The following is a 23,598-nucleotide window of genomic DNA, read 5'->3' as shown; positions in this document are numbered from 1 at the left end:
GGGTCTTGCTATGTAGCCCAGGCTGACTTTGAACTCAGGGTCCTCCTTCCTTGGCCACCTGTGTGTTTGAATTGGAGGAATGTGCAATCACATCCTGTAGCCAAAATTATGTTTAATTTTAAAAGAATAAAAATACAAGATCTTCCAAAGCATATGTACATGTAGGAGACGATAAAAACCACCCCACTCTGATCTATCCGAGTGAATGACATAATCCCCCAGCTAACACATGGGTAGACAAGTTTCTAATAAACTTATAGTTGTGTTTGTGATGAGCTCCCCCATTAAAAATTTCTGAAAACAACAACAAAAATAAAATAAAATTCATTTAGCAATGTCTTATTGTTACTGCGGGGCCTGGTAAGACAAATTAGCAGGCAAAAGTGCCTGCCACCAAGCCTTGAGCCCTGAGCCCCATGGTGGAGAGTAGCCAATCCTTTTTTTTTTAATTTTTTTATTTTTTCGAGACAGGGTTTCTCTGTGTAGCTTTGGTGCCTTTCCTGGAACTCACTCTGTAGCCCAGGCTGGTCTTGAACTCATAGAGATCCACCCGCCTCTGCCTCCTGAGTGCTGGGATCAAAGGTGTGCGCCACCACTGCCTGGCGCCAATTCTTTTAAAAGTTGTCCTCTGATCTCCACCCGTATGCCATGGTATGTGCACACACATGAGTAAATAAATAAATGCAATTTAAAAATAATGCTATACTTGGCTTTCTCTATCTATCCCCTTTTCTCTAGATCTCCAAGTCTGGGAAGTTCTGGTTGTTTCCTGGCCAACCTTCAACTTATTTCTGGGGTTTGACCTTCTCCTTTCCTACCAGCAGGGGGCAGTAGCAGCTCACAGGCATCCCGTAGAGGCTTCACCTCTTCACATTCCTCCTTTTAAGCAGGACCCAGAGAGTAGCATGCCTTTGGAGAAGTGGCCATCCCAGTCACCTTCTGCTGCATTCTGTAGGTGACTGTCATCCTCCCACCTTCCCTAGATGGCAGAGAAGGGGTGGGAGGACCCCGGTTCTGAACACAGGTGAGGGATACCGTCGACCCCCGCCGCAGAGCCCTCACCCCAAGGACTCTTCCCTTGTGAGCTGGAATGCGGAACTAGAGAGTGGATTAAGTTCTTTTAACCTCTGAATTACCTCAGGATTCTATGAAGCCTGCAATAAGGAATACAGCACACACATATTTTAGAATCAGTCACTGGTAGCTTTGCTCAGGATGATAAATATTTGCTCAGACGTTTTTCCTTTTTCTCTAGTTTCTCTGTATTTTAGCTGTCAGCCTCTTCCCCACTTAGCTGGGTGGGTTCCCATGGATCTGCTTTAATGATAGTGTGTTAGCTGTCCATGTCCAGGGTGTTTGCAGCTTAGTTTCCAATAAAAAGAATAGTAGCTGTCACTGACCAATCCCTAATATGTGTCAAAGCATTTTTAGATCGTATCACTGCTCTCTAGAACAATGCGAAAAGGAAGGTTTGGTGTCTTCATTGAACATAAGAGGAAACCGAGGCTTAGGGAGGTTAAGTGACCCACCCTCGGTCACCAACCAGGGTTTGCCACATAAGAGGCTTTAAATAAATATTTGCTGAATCAACGTTGAAAGAATTAGACCTCAACCCAGGCGCAGCTCGATCCAAAGCTTCTCGCTCTTTCCACACGGGCCACGCCTGCCTTTGTGGCCTTCGAGGCTGTAAAGTTGGTTGATGAAAGTCAGCATGCTTCTGGAATAGCCTTGGCAAAACAGACGGATCTCCAGGGAGGGCAATAAATGCTCCTTGCCGGGGCTCCATCCCACGTGGCAAGCTCTGAAGACTGATCCAGGAGCTCAAAGTACCGTGTGAAATCCTATCATGTCTCCTGCCCAGGGAGCTGGCATGGCCACCAGCCAGAACTGCAGCCACATAGATACAGGCAGAAACCACTCAGAAGTTTGGTTCCAAAGTGTCCAATGTGGTCATATCCATTTGATGCAAAAGCTTTCATCTGAGCCTTGGAAAGCTTTTTTTTTTTTTTTTCAAAAGCATGGGTCGATACAGACCCAGCTCTCTGTGTTCTCTGTCCCTAGCTAGCAGCCCTGAGAGCGGTCACCTGTCCTTTTGGGCATCGGTTTCCTCATCTGAAACGTAAAGGTTGGGGCTGTGTAATTCCTGCGGAGTTATATAATCCCCATGTCCTAAGCATGGAGAATCCACTCCTTCCAAGCTCCCTGCCCATCATTCTCATTTCTCCCGGGGGAAATGAGCGTGGAGAAGTAACGCGCTTGCGCGGCATCACCCAGTAATTTAGTGAGACAATGCAAGTTAACAACAGATTCGAAACCTCCCCGACCTCGCCACCCTTCTTAAGACAGGAGGCGCACACACCCTGTGCTGAGCCCACACCCGGTCATCTGCTCACCTTGGAGCTGTGACCCACTTAGCCTGGCTTTACCACGGTGCCCTCAGAGGCAGGCACTCACATTTACTGCAGCTGAGCCTCGGGGCCAGTTTATATTCCTTATAAGAATCCCACCTCCATGGTGCCAGTGAGATGGCTCAGGGGTCAAGGTATCCCCTGGCAAACTTAACGATCTGAGTTCATCTCTGGGGTCCCCGTGGAAGGACAGAAGTGACTTCCTCAGGTTGCCCTCTGGATCTCTACTCTCATGTGCTGGCACGTGCACACCCTTGCATACACTTTTTTTTTTTAAAGTAAAGGAATCTCACCACATGGGGTGTGAGGGTCCTGCACACACTTGTGTCTAAATTGGCACTTTAGATTGCTAGGAATAAACTTTATGATTATTTACAAATGTGCAGCTACCTTTACGTTCCTGAGGAGACTTGCCTCTAGGTGACAAAGGCCTCCCTGTCCAGCAACCCCTTGGACATTTTCTTCCCTCTCTCCCAACTTCAGCTCCATCTCTCCCATTTTCTCAAGCTATGTAGCTGTAAGGGCAACACCTAGTGTCTCTGCATCTGTTCCTCCTCTTAAAAATCAGAGTGTTACACTAGATTAGCTTTTCCTGGGAGTGACGATTGCATGCCACCCACCTGCTGCCTTCCATTTGAATGAATACATGTGGGCAGGACGGGAACACTGTCTTCTAAGTGGGCACCATTTAAGTTGCATGATGAAGGGGCTGAAGAGATGGCTCAGTGGTTTGGAGTATTTGTGGCTCTTATAGAAGACCTGCATTCGATTCCCAGCACCCATATGGTGGCTCTTAAAATGCATAACGAAATGGAGTGTGCTGGCCCATGCCTGCAATTCCAGCACCCGGGAGGCCAAGGCAGGAGAATCAGCAGTTCAAGGTCAGCCTTGATTGTATAGTGAGTTAAAGTAGAGCCTGGCATAGAGAAAGCCAGCTCAAAACCAAACTAGTTAGCTATCTAACTAACTTGGTAGTTCTGCACAGGGTCTGACTGGAGATCTACCCTCCCAAATAGTCGGGGCCAGAGTTTAAATGGTTATGAAACCATGCAAGGTTATGTTTACGGATTAACTCAGATAGAATTTATGACACCAAGTGTGTAGGATGCCATGCCTGGCTCTAGCCTCTGCAGTAGGACCAAGCCTGGGCCCAGGAGCTGAATGCTGGCTCCCTCATGACCTCTTCAGGTGCATTCCAAGGTTAGGTGGATAGGGATCATGTCCTGCTTCTAGAACCTGCAGAGACTGCCCGTCCAATGAGCTCCCCAAGTGTCTCTCAGCCAAGTGTCACCCAAGCTGCGTGCTGGGTGTGAGGAGGGGAACACATCTACCAAGTGTTGCTTGCTCAGTGCCATGCCCACAAGATGGTCCTGGCTCTGAGGGGGCTGGGGTGGGCAATGACTTCTATTCTGCTTACTTGGAAGTGTCTCATCTAAGAGACCATGGGGGTGGTTGTCCACACCTGTTTTTTTTTTTTTTTTTTTTTTTGGTTTTTCAAGACGGTTTCTCTGTGTAGCTTTGCGCCTTTCCTGGAACTCGCTTTGGAGACCAGGCTGGCCTCGAACTCACAGAGATCCGCCTGGCTCTGCCTCCCGAGTGCTGGGATTAAAGGCGTGCGCCACCACCGCCCGGCTCCACACCTGTTTTTATCCTGCCCACCCTGAGGGTCCTGCCTCACTTCCAGCAGCCTCACAAGGACCCTCTGTATCTGGGTTCTCTGTATCTTTAGGGGTTCTCTCGATGTTATGGAATCCAGCTCTTCCTCCACTGTAGCCTTGGGTGATTTCTCCAGGGTAAATATTCCTACATGGCCGATCTCAATGACTGCTGTCGGGATTTTAACAGTTCCCATCACAGGCCAGCTCCGGCATGTAGCAGCCCAAGAGATTCTCTTTGGACTTTTATCAAGAGCAGATTTTGTCCCCACAGGCTAAACAGAGACAGCCCTATTCCCATGTGCCTTGGACTCTAGCCATTTTGCAGTTGGACCCAGTTGATGGATGTCCAGTAAAGTTGTCAGATTTAGCAAAGGAAAATGCATATGCTTGGATAAATTAGAATTGCAGATAGGTAATTATTTTAGCATAAGTATGTCCCAAATACTTCATGGGCTACGCTTAAGCAAAAACAGCTATTTGCTGTTTGTGATTCTACTTTACCTGGGTAGGTTGAGAGGAAGCCGTGGGTGTGTGCAGCTGGACTAGGAGCTAGAGATGTGATCTCCCTGCCCACTGTTCATACCTGTAAGAGTCGCATAGCCGAGGCTGGAGAGCTGGCTTAGGAGTTAGAGCACTGGCTGCTCTTGCAGAGGACCTAGGTTCAATTCCCAGCACCCACATGACAGCTCAGCTGTCTGTAACTCCAGTTCCGGAGATCCAGTGCCCTCCTCTGGTCTCCATGGGCACCAAGCACACTCATACATGCAGGTGAGACACTCATACACATCATCATAATTAGTCACACGTCACACTATGATTCCTGCTGCAGCTGTCCCTAGTGACAGGGACCCTGGGCTCTCACTAGGATCCCAGCACCTTGAGGCCCAGTGAGGTTAAAGTTACTCAAGATCAGGTAGCTGACCAGCGCAGAGGACAGACTTCCAGTTCATGACCCTGGGGAAGGGTTTTTCTTTTATCCCATACAGTCTCGTCTGAGAGGCAGTTGGTGTCCGTGGTTAGGAGACTCTCATCAGACTGTTCAGGTTCAAATCCTGACTCTGACTTCTGCTGGTTGGGCAGCACTAGGTCGTGTTTCTTTTGACCCTATCTTCTCAGTTTCCCAATGAAGAGTCAGTTTGCGAGCCATTGTGAAGAGTCAGTGTGCTGTTGGGTACAGTGGGCAAACTACAGGCCAGGAAACTGACGTTCCCCGGGAAACTGACGTTCCCCAGGAAACTGATGTCCCCCGCTGTGGTCCTTCCTTCCTACACCTGCGGGGTCATGCTTCTGACTCTTGGCCTGGAAGGCTGTGACCTCTGTTTGTTCTTCCTCTGCCTCTCTCTCCCTCTCTCCCTCCTCTCTCTCTCTCTCTCTCTCTCTCTCTCTCTCTCTCTCTCTCTCTCACACACACACACACACACACACACACACACACACACACACACATTCAGCCCCAAGATCCTGCTAACGTATGCCTCGATTCTTTATAACGAACTTCAATCACTCTGTGCCCACTCTCCAGATTGGAAAGTTCTGAAAGGCACTGATGGTACCTCAAGCTCTCCACCTAGATAAGGTAGCAGGGACAATCCAGGTAGGTTGTATCTATGACTGAGTGGAGCTAGCCAACTCTGGAATCTGGGTCCAAGGACTCAAGCCTGGGGTTCACTGCTTGCTGGCTGTGGCCCCACATGTCCAGCTTCCATTTCCTTGGGTGGCTTTGGTGACGCACTCACCATGTGCTCAGCATTTGGACTGTGGACAAATTCATCTGCATGTGCCTCATTTGTGAAATGGGGACAGTAATCCCTTCCTCACTGGGTGATGGCGAAAATGAGATTAGCTTTAAGAGGCTCCCAGCACCAGGCAGGACCCGGGAAGCTGTCCCAACAGTGAAGCGTCTCCTTATTTCATGCCACTTGCTCCTCCAGCTTTTATCAACACTGGTGTCCCCTTAGTAACTAGCACCAGAAATGAGCTAGAAGCTTCTGGAAGCTCAGGTAGCTTGCAGCAGCAGAGCTAACTCTGAACACGGTTTCTGCTGACTGCTCCCCGGCACCCCAGTCTCAAGTTGCCCTCGGGCCCCATGGGCTCACCTTATTTTGTCTCCAAGTTCAGGATGGCCTCATTTGGAATGAAGGTTGTTTTTGTTTCATTTTGCTTTATAAACAGAAACACTCCCCAATTTCCCTTCTCAGAGGCCTCAGAAGGAAGCTGAGTCAGGTGGGTGTGGTTACCATAAAATCAGTCACCCTCCCTTCTTTACCTCGGGCTCGGCTGACCCAGTCCACGGAGGCTGACATGCACACCGGTACATTTCCCATGTCCTAATGACACGAAAAACAAAACCTCCCCAAAGCAGTGTTCCTTTAGAACTCAGGCTGGGGCCTTAGTGGAAAGAGCAGGGGCTTTGGGAGACCCGACCTGGATTAGAATTCCTGCCCCTCCCTTGGTAACTGAGATGGCGATTGGGCAAGTCAGAGAAATGATGGAGTGAAGCTGTCACCCCTGAAAATGGTGGAGCCTGCCCTGTAGGATTAGAGGAAGGCTTAGTGTTAATGGATGGGAAGCTGGCGGAAAAGCGGGTTGAAGTTACCATGCCCAATGACGCTGCATTCTTGTCCTTTTCAGGACGACATCCCAGGCCCTGGGTTCTACAACGTCATCCACCAGTCTCCAGTGTTCAACAATGTCTCTCTTTCCAAGAGAGGAACCTGCACTTTTCCCTCCACGGTGAGAGCCCTTGGGTGTTACCCACTCAGTCAGTCCCTCTGTTCACTGCATAATGACACGGTGGACAGCTGGTCCTTTCTCTCCAAAGGTCCCTGTTCTGATTAAGACAGCAACCACTTCCTGTGAATTAGCAAAGACGAATCCGAGCCCGTGTCTTTAGGCCATTTGTCTCCATGGATGAATGTGGATGAGGTGGGGGAAGAGCCAGGGCTTGGTTGCCTTCCTGAGGCTTTTAGCTATGCCAGGGAAACTGCTGTGTCTGGGCCCCAAGTGATTTTTTATTTTGTTTTGTTTTGTTTTTCAAGACAGGATTTCTCTGTAGTTTTTGGAGCCTGTCCTGGATCTCACTCTGCAGACCAGGCTGGCCTCGAACTCACAGAGATCCGCCTGGTTCTGCCTCCCGAGTGCTGGGATTAAAGGCGTGCACCACCACCGCCCGGCCCCAAAATGATTTTTAACATTTGCTTCATATAACTGGGTTGTTCAAATCATTGGGAAGTTGGATGGACCAAAAAAGAAACTAGGGTTGCTGTTTGAGGGCATGCAGCATGCAGGGTTAGAGGTGCTTCTGCCAAAGCTGATGGCCTGAGATGGATTGCTGGGACCCACGTGGGAGAAGAGAGCTGACCTCTGATCTCCACGCTCGCATCCTGGCATGTGCATCTCCCCCATACTAGAGAGAGAGAGAGAGAGAGAGAGAGAGAGAGAGAGAGAGAGAGAGAGAGAGAGCGCACTGGGCCTGAAATACAGGAATCTTTGTGTCACCACATGTGACTTTATCTTTGCTGAGAATTCGTGCAGTCAAACACACAAATGAAGCTCCAGTGAGCTGAGCAGATGTGGGTGAAGACAGCGTTCTTCTGTTTTTGTGTTGGTGTGTGTGTGCTGAGGATGGCACCCAAGGCTGTCACCACTGAGCTATGGCCTCAGCCTTAAGGGACTCAAGCAAGGGAGTGAGCCAAACAGAGCAATGTTGCCTGAGGTGAGACAGCAGGGGGGAGCAGAGCCAGAATCTGCCATCAGTAGAACACATGTGCCTGCTTGTCCCTGTAAAGGTTATGATAGCCTCTTGCATAGACACAGCCGATGTCTGACATGGGGCCTAACTTTCTATTGCCCTCACACAGTGGCACCATTTAGGGCCCACCGAATGTAGCCACCTCTTGTTGGGAGTCAGGCTGGCAGGGTGGAATATTCAGGAACAAACTGACTTAGGAGTGAAGGTTCACAGTCTCCGAGTCCTCAGCAAAGTCACGGGATAGACAGGAGGAAGACCCCAAAACAACCGTCAGAGAAATGCCTCGTCACAGGCACATGCCGCAGCACTGGCCCTGGCACCAGAGACCTCATCCTGACTCAGCTGTGGAGCCTGGATGTGACCTCAAGCACGTCACCCCTCTGTGTCCCAGTTCCTCAGAGACTCCCTGGAGGCTCTGGGCGAACTGCAGTGAGCAAGACTTTGAAAGTGCAGAACAGTGTAAACAGGCCAGGATCTCGCGCTGTCGCCGACGCCCGAGTCACCCTTCAGACTGCCCAGAGCGCCTAGGTTCTCTCCGGGGACTCCTTTGCCAGACAGTGCACTACCATTCCTTCTTGGTGCCAGGAAGGGGCTGGATTGGAGACGCGGTGAGGACCCTGCTAGTCTTCTCCGGCGGTGACTTTCAAATGGTTCGGCTGTCCATCCAGAGGAGAAGGCCTGAACTATAGAGTCCAACCAGGCCTTTTACTTCTTTAAAAAAAAAAAAAGCCCCAGAAGAAGGAGATGTGGGTCTGCCCGACCCTTGGTGCGAGACTTCAGCTTTATATTTGTTGTTTTAAAGAAAAGGTTTGTTTTAAATTGTCTAGGGATGAGTGCAGATACCTGCACTGGCCAGCAGAGGGTGCCAGGTCCCCAGGAACTGGAGTTATAGGCTGGTCTAAGTTGCTTGATGTAGGTGCTAAGAATCAAATCCAGGTCCTCTGCTGAAATGCTAGAATGTCTGAGCCATCTCTCCAGCCCCAGCTTTATATTTTTAAATACTTGCATTTCTTTGTTCTTGGGAAGGGGGCCTTAAGTGGTTTGTAATACCTGGACTGTAGGTCCCACACAGTCTCTAGTTTCTGTCCAAACTAGATGAGGGACAGAGGCCTTTTCCCCACTTCTGTGTTCCAAGACTCGAGGAAATTCAAGTCTCCCACCTCAGAGGAAGATCGCAAGGGCCCAGAGGAGTGTGACGGGGGTGAGGCTGCCAAAAATGTCCGTGCCTATAAATTCTACCACTTCCTGATGGCTGCCAGGGCGACACCCATTAAGGCACTCCAAGTTTTGTTCTAGAGTCTTCTACAACTCTGACCAAGAAGCTAAATGAGACGGCAGGGGGGAGGGGATGGAGGGGGGGGATGGAGGGCGGGGGAGACGACGGGAGGGGGATGATGGGGACACTTTGGTGGTCTTTCTGGGTCGCACAGTGCCAGGGTGGTTCTGGGGAAGTCAGTATGTGTCAGGGGGAAGTTGCCAAGGGCCAGTGTGGGGCCTGACTGGAGACCACAGGCCTGGCAGGTAAGTGCAGGGTGCACAGCTGGAGACTGAGTGCTGCAGACACTAATCCTATTATGACGCCTCAGGGAACTTGGCACTATGGGATGTTTTTTTAGAACGTCCCCCCCCCCCGCCCCCCCAACATAAAAGCAATGTCTCTGAAGGCAAAAAAGATTTGCTGCTCCTCCAGGGCCGTGCCTCCTGACCCACTTCTCTTTGGAGTGCACTTCCGATCCGGGTCGTCGGGTGGAGGCAGCCGGCCTTGCTGAAGATGGTGGTCCCACAGCGTTTTATTAGCAGGGTGGAGTTTTTTCTTCTGTGACATTGTCATGATGTCAGCTGCGTAAAGTTGTACAAACCGAAGGCCACAACAAATGGGAAACAAGTGGCCGGAAGTGAAGGCTGCTGCCAGGGGCGTAGTCATTGCTGTGGGGAACACTGAAGCGCCTTACAGCTAGAGCTGGGATTTGAACCCGAGTTAGAATCCAGATGAGGGCGCCCCTGCTTCTGGTGAAACCCACACCTCCATGCCACCGTTGAGAGTCATGCCCACCCAGCCCTCGAGGAGCGGGTAGAGGGAAGTAAAGGTCGCTCCCGGCTTCCCCCACTTCCTGGGTGCCTGGGTGGTGCTGACCCCTGTTGAGAAAACCCAGGGTAGTGTTCCCAAGCTTTTCACCGTTAAATTACGGGAAGCTTTTGTTTTATCAGATTCTAATACTAGCCAGGTTGTCATAGGGTAAGGAGATGTTATCATTGAGTTTCTGTGACTTTTGCCCCCATTCATGTGGCAAACACTGATTGTGTTTGTTTTTGAACTGAAAATAGTTTATCATGGTCTCTGGAAGGGACTGGAATCCGTTCTGTTGAAACATAAGTGTTATAGAGTTTTTATGAATGCGGTGATTTGTTGTTGTTCTTGGTGTTTTTTGTTTCGTTTTGTTTTGTTTTTTGAGACAGTGTCTCACTGTGCAGCCCAGGCTAGCTTCAAACTCACTGTCTTCCCGTCTCTGCCTCCCAAATTCTGGACCACAGGTGTGTGCCACTGCACCCGGCATGAAACCAGTGATTTGGTAGGAATGGGAGGCCTGAACAGCTATCCCTGCATAGCCCTGCCCCTTTAAGCTAGCTGCAGCAGCTCCCTGCAGATACCACTGGGGCCAGTCTAACCTCTCCTATCACAGGACTCACCCCGCAGCTGATGAGGCAGGTGGAAGGGACCAGGAGCAGGGTGCAGTGAGAATGCATTGCTGGGAAAAATCACTCTCCAGGTCCCAAACAGATGACGAATACTTTAAATTAGTTTACAGAAGTTGGAATGGGTCTGAACTTGCATTTCCCAAGAGCGAGCCCTCAAAGCCCGAGGTCCAATTACCACTGTTGCTTGCTACAGTCTTGCCTCTTAGGGGGAAAAAATGCTTGTAAGCTGGGCATGGTGGCCAGTGCCCCGCATGCCAGTGCTGGGGAGGCCGAAGCAGGAGGAACATTGCAAGTCCGAAGCCAGCCTGAGCCATACAGTGAGCTTCAGGCCAGCTTGGGCTACACAGAGAGACCCTGTCTCAACAAATAAACAACCAGGCAAGCAAGCAAGCAAGCGTTCAGACAGCCATGGACTTGGGGCAGGGTCTTTTCTTTTGACCTGACCTCACAGCCCCGGGGTCACGTGATGATGCTGATTCTTTTCCTTCTTCCTCAGTGTGCCCGGCTGGGCAACATCATTTCTAAATATCCTGCTGCCAATGCCTACACCATCCCCTCAGAGTTGGTTTCCAAGAAGGACTTCAGCAATTCCTGTTCCAGCATGTTCCAGCTGCCAAGCTTCATGAAAGTGGTCAAATCAGAAACCCCTGCCCCAAACCAGTACCATGTAAGGACACCGCCTGCCTTTGTCCAGGGCTGTGTTGAAAGGGTGTGTTGCCAGTCAGTGATCAGGGAAGAGCATTTTAACCCAGAGGGTCAGCCAGTGAGCATGTGAGCAAGCTGGGGGAGGAGAGGGGTGACTGAGGCGAAGGCAAGAATCTGAAGGTTGGGCAACAGTAGAGGGCGGCAGGGAGCTGCAGGGATGAAGCCCACTTCATCCCTCGCCTGTCTCACAGACCCCGTCAGGGTTTTTCTCCTCTGTCATAACAGATGCACACTTACCATCTCAGCTGCTGACACGATTCATGTACTTTTTAGAATTTGATAAGGAAAACCCGGTTTCTTTCTATATCTGAAAATTGTCAGTGGTTTTTTTTTTTTTTTTGGTTTGTTTGTTTGTTTTGTTTTGTTTTGTTTTGTTTTGTTTTTTTGGGACAGGATCTCACTATATAACTCTGGCTGTCCTGGAACTTGCTATGTAGTCAAGGCTAGGCCTGAACTAACAGAGATCCACCTGTCTCTGCCCCCTTAGTGCTGGGATTAAAGGTGTCTGGAATCATTTGTGTGTGTGTGTGTGTGTGTGTGTGTGTGTGTGTGTGTGTGTGTGTGTGTGTGTGTATTAGCGGTAGTGCTCTGAGCAGAAAGGAATGGGTGGGAAAGGGTGCCTGTAGGAAGCTGTAGTTGGACTTTCTTTGGATTACCAGCTCCCAAATAGTGACATGGAGACTTCTTACTAAGTATGAAAGCTTGATCTTAGCGTAGGCTTGCTCCCAACCAGCTCTTATAACTTAAATTAACCTGTTTCTATTAATCTGCATTCTGTCACATAGTTCTCGTCACTTCTGCCCAGTACTGTGCCCCACTTCCTCCGTGTCTGGCTGGTGACCACCACCTCTTTCCAGAGTTCCTATCTCCGGAAGTCCCACCTATCCTCTCCTGCTTAGCTATTGGACATTTAGCTCTTTATTAAACCAATCAGAAGGTGCCTAGGCAGGTGAGGTTAAACAGACATCTTCATAGTGTACAGAAAGATTATCCCATGACAGGAAGCTTTAGCTCAGATCTCCACTCTGCCACGGTCTGTGCCTGGCCCATGCTCTGCCAGCCTTCCCCACCACTGCCACGGTCTGTGCCTGGCCCATGCTCCGCCAGCCTTTTCAGGGCTTGGGATGTTGATCTGTATCGTGGGGGGAGATGTGTTCATCTTCCAGGCTTGGTGAAGACACTCATGGGGAGAATCTAGGTTGAGGAATGAGTGCAGCACCCGGCTCATGGTCTGCAGTGATCCAGGGAAGGGGGTGGGCCGTCTTTGGTTAGTCATGGGCTCTGTGGAGCCACCACTATAAAATGGGAGCGGTGACATCTGCTTTAAGGGTGATGAAAAAGCCAGGGAGAGCATAAACCCACGTGAGCACCCTGAAATCCAGGATGTGACCCCCAATCCCACACAGAAGGTGTGAGCCACAAAGGGCTGCATTTCGAAGGACATTGGTCTCAGATACCTCATTCTCAAGTTCCTCTTTTGAAACACGATTTAAAAGTCATATTTATTTGTCTACAGAGCTCCTGCCCACACTCTAAGACTGGGCCAGTTGACTGTAAAGTGCTCAGAGCAGGGATGGTGCCTGCAGGGTCAGCACTGGGCAGTAGTAACTTAGTGAGGACAGCTGTATCAGTAGAGATTTTTAGTAGCAGCATATAGAACTAAAAAGGAATGGGTGAAATTAATTTTTGTAACATATCTTGTAATTATATATATATTAACTTTTGCAATATATTTTTAATATATCCCAGTAGATCCAAAGTGTCATTGTTTTGATATCAATCACATATTGACATAAGATTATTTAATGAGATATTTCAGGAGGACCCTTGTCTCATTGGAAGTCTTTGCAGTTTGATGTGTATTTGCTATTTACACCTGTCTTAATTTTGGATCAGTCATGCTTCCAGGGCTGATTGTGGCTACTGTATTGGCCGTGCTGTTCTAGAATGTTTCCCTGGAATAACTGGACCCTGATGATGATGATGATGATGTGTTGATCATAGCAGAGGTGTGCTTCGCACAGGCTGAATCAGCTGGTCTATGAATTATGTGGTCCTTGCACTAATTCCTAGTAGAGTGTACCAGACATTTTATTGTATTTCATGGATTACCTGATTCCAGTTCACAGTAGAGGATGCTAAGATGTGTGTGTGTGTGTGTGTGTGTGTGTGTGTGTGTGTGTGTGTGTGTGTGCGCGTGCATGCACCTATGTGTGTGCACCTGTGTGTACGTGTTAAGGCATCAAGTGTCTTTCTTTATTGCTGTCTACCTTTTCTATTATTTATTTATCTATCTCTATCTTATCTATCTATCTACCTATCTATCCATCTATCTATTTATTTTGAGAAAAGGTTCTCCCCTACTGGCTGGCCAGTGAGCCTCAGGGACCCTCCTGTCTCTGCCTCCCCAGATGTGTGCCACTGTTCCTGACTTTTTATGCTGAGTGCTAGAGGTGTGAACCTGGGTTTGTATGTTTATTCAGCAATCCTTTTAATGGCTAAGCCATTCGCCCAACCACATAGAGTGCGTGGATTTTGTTCATGACTGTTTCAATGTGACTGAACATAACATATGTATATTTTGAATAATATGCAGTTAAGCCCTGGAGAAATCCAGCATACAGAGTAGAATTTCTATGTAATTCTACTTCCCTTTTTTAAAGTTTATTTTTAAAATTATGTGTATATGTGTGTAGGGTGTATGTGTACCTTAGTGCAGGTGCCCTCAGAGGCCAGAGGCATTGATCCCTTGGAGCTGGAGTTATAGGCAGTAAGTAATGAGCTGCTTGGTGTGGGTGCTGGGTACCGAATTCTGGTTCTCTGCAAGAGCAGTATGTGCTCTTAACTGCTGAAGTATCTTTCCCGCCCCGTGCCAATTCCCACATAATGTGGGTTCCCAGGGCAAATGCCTCCAAGAGCCAGGTGCAGTTCCTTCAGGGTCTTCACATTCACACACACTCCTCAGTCTGTTTTGGAGTCACCCTGCATGGGTCCAGGTGTATTTCCCACTTAGCTACACCCAGAGTTCCTCTCCACGGAGCTTCAGTAACTCAGCTTTGTTCTGTTGTTACCTGCTGAGTATTTTCTTAGGCTAATGACGAAATCTTCCTGTGGACTCACAGGCATACAAAAATGCCCTGTTTTCCACAGGTTTTCTGTCTGGGTAAGAACAAAGCCAGGGAACTGTTTTGTCTGCAGGAGGCTTTTCCCCAACTAGGAGAACAATGGTGGCGGCATCAGGCAAGGAGCCCAAAGGCCATAATCCCGTTAGCCATGCTGTGCACTGAGCAACTTGCCCGGCCTTGGTCCGGCTTCTCCTTTGGAGTCCTTTGCTGCGGGGGTTGTTATTATCTTCCCTCTGGGCCTGGTCCTCCCTGTCCAGTAATTAGCCTGCCCATCTGGCCTTTGTGTAGGAGCTCTCTGCACGGAACCTGCCATCAGGACCCTGGGAAAAGCTACATTCCTCCACCTCTGTGAGCACAAAATCAAAATGCCACCTGCATTTCTCAAGAAACTTTTTTTTTTTTTCAAACAAAGAAGTATCAGGGAGAATCAAGCCATCCCAGCCCCCAGCGAATAGTTTCACTCATTCAGCAAATATTCCCAGTACTCTTGGCCACAATTTTATTGCTCCTGTTATCTACAACTACAGGAGACTGACTGCAAATAGGCACTTCAAATATTTGTGATTCGTGCATAACAGAAGAGTGATCTCAGGCCCCCTGAGGCCCAACCCACCCCCATCATTTTTAGAGTTCTGAACACATGGGACGCTCTCACATGTCTAGTGTGTGGATCAGCCAAAATTCTTAACTTCTGGTCTGTCCAGAAAAGCCGAGAGTAGAGAGTGATTGCAGACTTGATCATAATCTTGAGCGATAGGACTCGGTGCACCCCACATGCCCTGTTTAGAGAGCACTGTTTGCACAGAGAAGAATGCAGCCAGGGACCAGGTTGGGAGGCATGGGGACTTGTTCTGGAAAGGATGAAAACAACAGCAAAAGAAATACAAGCCAACTGGGACAGCACCGCACCGCACACTCGGTAAAAATACCTCCCGAAGGGCAGTGGGTGCAGCCGGCCCGTGGCGCACAAGACCCTAGCTAGGACTGAGAAGAAACCAAGGAACAAATCCCCCAACTTTCTCTAGATGGTGTGTGATCCCCCCACCACCCACAACGATGCTCTGAAACAAGCAGAGTGGGGGGGTCATCAGATGCATTTTTTTTTTTTTTTTTTTTTTTTTTTTTTTTTTTTTTTTGGTTTTTCGAGACAGGGTTTCTCTGTGTAGCTTTGCGCCTTTCCTGGAACTCACTTGGTAGCCCAGGCTGGCCTCGAACTCACAGAGATCCGCCTGGCTCTGCCTCCCGAGTGCTGGGATTAAAGGCGTGCGCCACCACCGCCCGGCCAGATGCATTTTACAGAGAGAGGGAGAGAACTCAGGCTCAGGGAGATTAAACCACCTGAGCAGGGCAGCATATCCGTAGGCAGGCGGAAGAGGGGCCAGAGACCAGGCTCTTCAGGTTTCTCTCCAGCCATTCTCTTCTGGCTTCACCTTGGTGTGCGTACATGCATGTATTCATGCACGTGTGAGTGTGTAAGTGCGTGCGCGCTTGTCACAGACCACTTGAGCTAAGTAGATGGTGAAGTCACAGCCATAGTCACCTTTTCAACTCACGTCAATTCTCCTTCTAAAAAGGACACGTTTAAATTTGGCTCGTATTTGCCGCCTGTCCAGGCAGAGTGACAAAGACAGAGAGGGGCAGGCACCGAACACAGAGTGTGTTTTCTCTCACACAGGCGGCCAGCGCCAGCTGCAAACAGAGAAGCAATCTCTCTGCTCGAGTTGGGTTTCTGTCAAAAACAGAAAGAGGAGTCTTCCCCTTGGCCTGCTCGGCAGGGCCAGCTCCAGGTAAGCAGCGGCTTGGCTCTGGTTCTCTGGGCACCATCTCCCTACAGGGAACCTGTTTGGAAGAAGCTTGGTGTGTGTGTGTGTGTGTGTGTGTGTGTGTGTGTGTGTGTGTGTGTGTGTGTAGAGAAAGTGCGGAACAGAGAGATGATAAGGGACCCAGTAGCTCTGCACATGTCCCCTAAGCAGCCTTCTTGACATGGCTTTTTGGGGTCAGACACACCAGCTCTGGGCAGCCAGGTGGGGAAGTGGCCTCAGCCACTTCCCTCTGACAGGGAGGGAGAGAGGAGGTGACACTGCCTCAGAGGTCACTTCACGGTCTCTTCCTAAATAGTGCAGCAGGTGGGTTCTGGCTGCATTTCCCAGTGTTTAGTCCGCAGGGAGTGTTCTGCCTGCCTGTGCCTATGGTCCTGTAGTTCACGCACGGAGGAAAGATGCTCAGAGTTACAAAACTTGTCCAGTGTCACTGGCCACTAAATAGCATCTCTAAACCCAAAGATGCCTAACTAGACCCCTGCTCCCCTTCGGATCCTCAGAGCCTTCTGGAACCAGGATCCAGGAACACATCAGAGCTTGCCTGAATTAGTCTCTGCTGTATTCCAAAAGGTGGCAACACCTCTGTGCTCCCACACTTCCCTCCCTGGAGGACATCCTAGTGGATCAGTTCAGAGGGGTCCAGAAGAGTCCACATAGCCTGACCCCCAGCCTTACCCAGCCAAGCCTGGAGCTTTGGGCCCCAGAACCCAGAGGAAGGGCAGGGAGGCATAGGGTGTGGAGAAAATTGCAGGGCACGTCAGATTTCAGCAAATCCAGATTAAAGCCAGAAGATCAGGCTGAAGCTGAGTAACAAAACCATCACTAATTAGGAGGCTCAGCGCAGCCACAATGCACCCCCTCCCCTCCCCCGCACCAGCCCCACAAAGCCCCACCTTGTTTGTTTATACAGCAGAACAAAGCTGGCACCCTTGGGCTTTAGCCAGAGCCCTAAGATGGGGCCTCACATTCAACACAGAGGCTCCCCAGGGTCCCCGAAACAAAGAACAGAATGGGGGCCAAATTGCTCCTCCCGTACAGGGTGAGTGTCCCCCTGTTTCTGTGGGGGCATCTAGCTGCTCCCTGATGCCTTTCTTGGAGATGACTGACGTCCTATAGCATCGCCCTGTGTCCTCCTCATCACTTTTCCAGTAGAAAAGTGAATTCTGCTTAAAACAAAGTCACCCTCTCAGAAGACAGGAAGCAGGAAGAGTGCTTGAGTTTGGGGCCAGCCAGAGCTAAAGAGTGAGACTCCCTCTCTAAAACAAAAACTCATAAAGAACGAAGTCAAATTTACAGTGCCTTGAGAATTTGAACTATCAACCCTACAGGGCCACCACTACTAAGGTTTTCCCCAGTTTTCTGGATCCCACCAATTCTACTAAATTTATTTTCCTGGCATGACTCCTCTTGACCCCCCCACCCCCACCCCCACCCCCATCCCAGCCCTGATTCAGTCATGGTCACTTGTGCATAAATGTCATGACAGTAAGTATAGATGTTCAAGTTTTGGGTTACTTTTCCATTCATGTACATCTTTAAAAATATATAAGTATGTGGCACCTGTAATCCCGATATTTGGGAGGCTGAGGCAGGAGAATTGTTATAATAGGAGATTCTGTTTTTTTAAAGGGGGTGGGGCTGGGAGACAGCTCCACTGGCAAATGATTGCTGGGGGCACATTGATTTCTCCCACAGAGTGAGAAAGCCAGGGGGAGTGGGCGGTTCCTGTAATCCAGAGCTGGGGAGGCAGAGACAGGGGGATCCAGGGGGCTTGCTGGCCGGTCGGTCTAGCCAAATCCCAGGACTCCAGGTTCAGTGAGAGACCCTGACTCAAAAATATAAGGAGGGCTGGCAGGATGGGCTAACAGGCAAAGGACCAAACGGTGGAGAAGCAACTCCCTCAAGCTGTCCTCTGACCTCCATGTGTATGTTGTGGCGTATCTGTAAACGCACACATATGTGCCATGAATAAATAAATGAGAAGACTTGTAAAAGGCAGAGAGCCGTTGAAGACGACACTTGGAATTGAACTCTGGCCCCCGTATGCACCAGCACCTAGAATTGCACACATATCCACACAGATGCAGACACACATGCAAATAAGGAAAAAGTACAAACAAAAACAACAAAACACCCCAGGCCGTGCACAGGTGGCCTTCTGGCATTCGAGAGTGTCACGTGGAACTTGCCTTCCACATACTTTCCTGGACGCTGAGGCTACACCCAGTGTTCACGCCGAGGGGCCTGCTGTGTGTCCAGCTTCGTGCCTGGAGCTTTTCCGTTCCATTGACCAGTGCCCCTAACTTCTGAGTGATGGGAAGCTTGGACCAATGTGAGCAGGTGTCTGTGAGGGCCTTTGCCAGCACTACACCTCACGTCTCCCAAACACCTGTATCCACTCCCCGAGCTGTGAGAATTTAGGGGTGAGGCTGTTCCCTGCTCTCCTTCCAGCTCAGGCTGTTCTCTCCTCTTTTAAGCTTTGTGCGTAAGTGAAGTGGATTTGATTATGGTTTCTTCAGACAGAGCATGGGGTACAGGCTTTAAGCACAGCAGATTCTCAGTAAGGGCCTCTTGTGCAGGACTGGAGAGATGGCTCAGTGGTTAAGAGATCTTGCTGCTCTTCCAGAGGACCCAACTTCAGTTCCCAGCATCCACTTGAGGTGGCCCACACCGTCTGGAATTCCAACTCCAGGGGATCTGACCCCTCTAGGAACACATATCCCTCAACATGCCCACATGCAAACAAAGACACCTAAAAATAATAAAATTTAAAAAAAAATTGGAACCTATTGCTTAGGGGCTGGGGAGGTGGTTCCTTGGGTAGGGGTACTTGCTGTATAGGCATGAGGATCCAAGTTCAAGTCCCCATTACCTATGTAAAAAGCTGGGTGTGATCACACATGCTCCCATAACTCCAGTGTTGTGGAGGGCAGAGGCAGAGGAATTGTTGGGGTTTGTTGGGCACCGGCCTGGTCAGCGAGCGATCTCTGGAATAAGGCAAAAAGTGACAGGACATGGCAGAGCATCCCCTGGTCTTTGTGTGCACACAGGCATGCATGCCTGCCCATCCATGAATGTATAATACACACACACACACACACACACACACACACACACACACACACTCACACGCACACACACACTCGCACACATCTTTTGCTTATTTGACATTTACAAACTGTTAAGCTAGCACTCAGCTGTTGAAACCACCCCGTGCCCAGAAACCTGAGTGTTTACAGAGGGGAAAGTTGTGCCAGCCCAGGGCTGCCCCAGGGTTTGGGGTGTGCTTTAGGTGACTGATTGGATGGATGTCCTCTGGCTAGCTAATTCCTATCTCTGGGCTGCAGGGCCCTGGGTATAGGTAGGAAGGGTGAGCCCCACATGGCCAGGTTGCTGTGAGGCCCACGGGTTGAAGTGTGTGATCCGAGTGGAAGGTTGGCCTTCAGCCCACACAGGCAACCTTCCCGTTGGACCCACTCGGACCCACTGAAGTGACATTGACTGTGCCGGCTGTGAGAGCTGGTGGCAGGTGCTGCTTTCCACCGATCTGGGAAGAATGTCTCACCCTATGTCAATGTTCTCTCTGTTCAGGGCATTACAACGTCAATGAATCTTTGGTAAAGCAGTCGCCAAAGATCTTAGTGTCCTGCTTCAAATCCAAAACTAGCCGTGGGTTAAAACTGACATCAACAGGCCCAGGGCCTGGCTACTACAACCCCAATGAACACACCAAGATTCTGAAAAAGCCTCATATCCCGTGAGTCCTGCATTTTTCTTCTGAGGTAGCTCCAGGGGATGCTCAAAGGAGCAAAATGAGAATGGGCACCATTTAAGCAGGACCCAGTCCAGGGGCCCCTGCCACTGTGTTATAATGCTCAATAAGCCATTGGAGAGTATATGACTTTAACTGAGTAGCATCTGTTAGGAACATGTCCCCCCACCACAATGGTAGAATCACCATCTTTGTTTCCTGGAGGAAGGAGCTGTGTTTCAGGAAGGTTGAGGAATTTGCCTGAGTCCGCACAGTTCACATCCTACCAACAGAATTCTGGGCCATCAGGATCTTGCTGTGTTCCCCATGAAGCTGACTGGGGCCACAGTCGCTCTGTTTTTAGAATATGGCGCCTCCCCTGTGCTCGCTTGGGGAGATGCAGAAGCTGGGCACCCTTACCGATGCACTGACAGGGAACGGCTGGATTTGAACTTGGCTCTGCTGAGTGCATGCTGTGTGGCCTTGGGCAGCATGTATTACACTCTGTGAGCTCTCATGCCTTTCTCTGAAAAGCTAAATGGGTTTAATTCACGCCTCGTAGGGTTACTTTCAGAATTAAAATTTGTCAGCCACACAGTAGGTACAAATGGTGACTTAATATTAACACAAATTTAAAAAGAAACAGAGCTAGGTGGGTTGGCTCATGCTTGTAATCCTAGTACTTTGGAAACTGAGGCAGAGGGATTGGGAATTCACGGCCAGCCTGGGCTACATAGCCAGATCCTGCTTCATCAAAGCAGGGTTGGGAGGATTGAGAGCTGTGTTACCATTTAAAATAGATGCCGTTTGAACAGTTTTATTTTTATGTTATGTGTGTGGGTGTTTTGCCTGCATGTATGTCTGTGCACCATGTGTCTGTGGTGCCCATGGAGGCCAGAAGAGGGTGATGGGTCCTCTGGAACTGTAGCTATAGATGGTTGTGAGCTGCCTTGGGGGTACTGGGAACCTAACCCCAGTCCCCTGCAAGAACAAGGGCTCCTTGCCCCTGAACCCCCTCTCCAGCCCTGTTATGCATCATTTCTAATGTTACTTTCATCTAAGAGACTCAAAGGCATTCAGTGCTTAAGAATTCCTCAAGTGGCCGTGGAACTTCTAGAACTAATTGCACATAACGCCGATCTTTGTTCCTGTTGTAATCCCCCTTGCAGGTCCAAGCATGGCAAGGGCGACCACCAGGGTGGGGCCGAGTGTGTGGACACCTGAGCCCCTCCCAGAGGCCAGGCAGGTGTCACGGCCACAGCTGCAGCAGGCTAGACTTCCAGGCAACTGGTCGGGGGCTGGAAACATTGGGCACCATCTGGCTGTCAGCCTGGGGCATGGGGCAGGAATTTAGGACTCTGTCAAGTCAAAGAGGAGCTGGAGAAGGGACTCAGGCTTAGATGGAGGCTACTAATAAGTTCCCTCTGTGGTCCCACTGTGGGATTCTGCAGGATCCTTCCCAGGCCCTGGGGCGGGGGACCAGGGCTACTCCCCTTCTAAAGGTCAGCGACTCCTTCCTTCGGGCTGGCTCTGAGTACCCTCTGCACAGGAACTGTTCCTTGGTCTCCCTGGGAAATGTTGTGGTAAGGGGCAGAGGATTATCCTCCATGGAGCCTTCTTGCCTCACTGCTGAGTGGAGTTGATTTTCTCCGCTGTGACTCCTGCGAGGCTGAATGAAGCAGAACTTGGAAACAGTTCTGACTTTTTCCCAGCTGACGCATAAAAGCCGTGCATATTTATGGAGGCCATGTGATGTTTGGATGCATTACCTAATGTTCAAACTGGGAGACGCGTCTGTCCCCTCAGACATCTGGCTCTTACTCATTACAGCTGAGATTATTCTATAGCCTACTGAAATAGGATACAGCTGCGATTTTGCATGGTGGCTCAAACCCACAGCCCGGATCTGGAAGCTTCGACAAGGAGGGCCTACTCCCGAGCTTTCTGGAATGGTAGCTGTAGGGCAGTGCCACACCGGAGGCTGGCGCTTGTGCCTCCTAAGATGTGGCTGAGGAACGCGTTGTGGGTGTTCTCGGCCTTCAGCTGCCCAGCTGACTCAAAGCTAGGAGGATTTGTTGGCTTGCGAGTGTCAGCCAGGGTTTCACTTCTCGAGTTCCTCAGTACCCGTCCTGGGGGTGACTCAGTGAGGCAGGGCAAGGCACGGTGAGGGCTTTGAGATCAGAATGGGGTCCTCCCGGTGCCACCTGCCGCCAGGTAGAGGAACACCCAGAGAGTCCTCTCGGACCACTTCCTGGAGTCTCTAAGCCAAAGGCTTTGCGTAGCATGCTGTCCTGTCAAGGGGAGCCCGAGAATCAAGCCCCTTGGCCCGGCTCCAATTCAGTAATTACGCTGGGCCAATTATGCTGGGCCCACCTAAAGTTCCTGGGGATTGTCAATTCGCTGTGGGATGCATCTTCCCAGGCAGCTCATCTGTCACTGCCCCTACCCTGAAGAACAGATAGATACTGCATTCCACCCCAGAGGCAATCGGTGGCCCTTTAATGTGGAGAGGAATTGTGAGAAATTGCCCCTTTATCCCTCCCAAACCTGGGAATCCCCCAGGCAGAGAACCTGTGCCTGGGAGTGTCCTAGGGGTCCTAGATGCCTTCTACAAGTGACCTGAGGAGACCTTGAAGACATCCATTATCTCTGAGCCACTGACAAAGGGCTCCCTAGGAAGCTGGATTGTGCATAATCCCCAGCGTGGTTACTGGGGGAGCCTGACAGATGTTTTCATTCATTACTAAGCTACCAAACCCACGCTGGTCACACTACATTGCTGGTCACACACATCCTGGGTGTGACCACTGGACCTCCGTGATTTCCCATTTGCACCATGCCACCAGGAACCAGCCCTGGGTAAGGGGGACTTTGGTGTCTGGAGTCCATCACCTTCTTTGCACACTACTCCCCCACCCCCCCACCCCCACCCCACCCCCCGCAGAATTTGGGACACAGGAAACATGATGATACTGTCTGCCTTCAGCCCCCCCCCCCCATTATTTCTAGGTTGTTCTCTCATTTCTCACCATTCTCTCCCCCATTTCCCCACAGACGCTGTGTGAAGTTAAGAGGGATCTCTGATCACAGCCTTTTGATCACGCTTTCTCTCCCAGAAAGACCCAGAACAGCACGGCTCTCAGCCCTGTGCCTTGCCTGCTGTTCCTTCCTGAAGGAGCACTTCCCTATAAACTCAGCCCCACCCTTGCACATCCACCTATTGGGCCCCTCCCCTGGTGAGTCTTCTACCTGCATGTACACGTGTGTGCATGTGCGCACACACACACACACACACACACACACACACACACACACACACACACACACAGCTTTCTACCTGCCTCACTCTTAGGGGTGGTGATCTTGCCTTACTCAGCTTTGAGGCCGCTAGCCCCATGCTGAACTACAGAGAAAGGGGAGGGGCAAAGAAGTTGATGGAGCCTGGATACCGCAAAAGGGCTGAGGGCTGCTCTCTCCCGCCCGGGTGCCCACTACTGGAGTGCCGTCCCGTCCCTTGCTCTCCCTACCTGAAGGTTCCCTGCTGACCTCTTCCAGGGTGCAGGTTTGGATCCCCTGGTGGGAATTGTCTCTGCTCTCACGTTAGAGGGCTTCGCAGTGTAGCCCAGGCTGCCTGGACACTCTCCATATAGTCCACAGAGCTTCAGATCTGTGGCAATTCTCCT

At 50.2% G+C, this 23,598-nt stretch overlaps 1 protein-coding gene across 8 annotated transcripts in view; it reads left to right on the top strand.

Annotated features, from left to right (window-relative positions):
• Stpg1 (sperm tail PG-rich repeat containing 1) overlaps positions 1-23,598 on the top strand; it is a 44,664-nt gene that overhangs the window by 15,044 nt on the left and 6,022 nt on the right. For 6 of the 8 annotated variants that reach the window (XM_052715315.1, XM_052715316.1, XM_052715312.1 and 3 more), the window contains 4 exons: positions 6,698-6,799; positions 11,011-11,181; positions 16,020-16,131; positions 19,756-19,921. In XM_052715315.1, the coding sequence (XP_052571275.1) occupies positions 6,698-6,799; positions 11,011-11,181; positions 16,020-16,131; positions 19,756-19,921 (551 nt within the window). The remainder of the gene's footprint in view (positions 1-6,697; positions 6,800-11,010; positions 11,182-16,019; positions 16,132-19,755; positions 19,922-23,598) is intronic. The other 2 variants (XM_052715319.1, XM_052715318.1) reach the window with 1 other exon arrangement.

The sequence above is a fragment of the Peromyscus californicus genome, unplaced genomic scaffold (assembly GCF_007827085.1).
Source record: "Peromyscus californicus insignis strain IS unplaced genomic scaffold, ASM782708v3 Scaffold_5__1_contigs__length_169319896, whole genome shotgun sequence".
NCBI lineage: Eukaryota > Metazoa > Chordata > Mammalia > Rodentia > Cricetidae > Peromyscus > Peromyscus californicus.
Note: the sequence above shows the minus strand (reverse complement) of the source record. Positions and strands in the feature narration are given on the sequence as shown.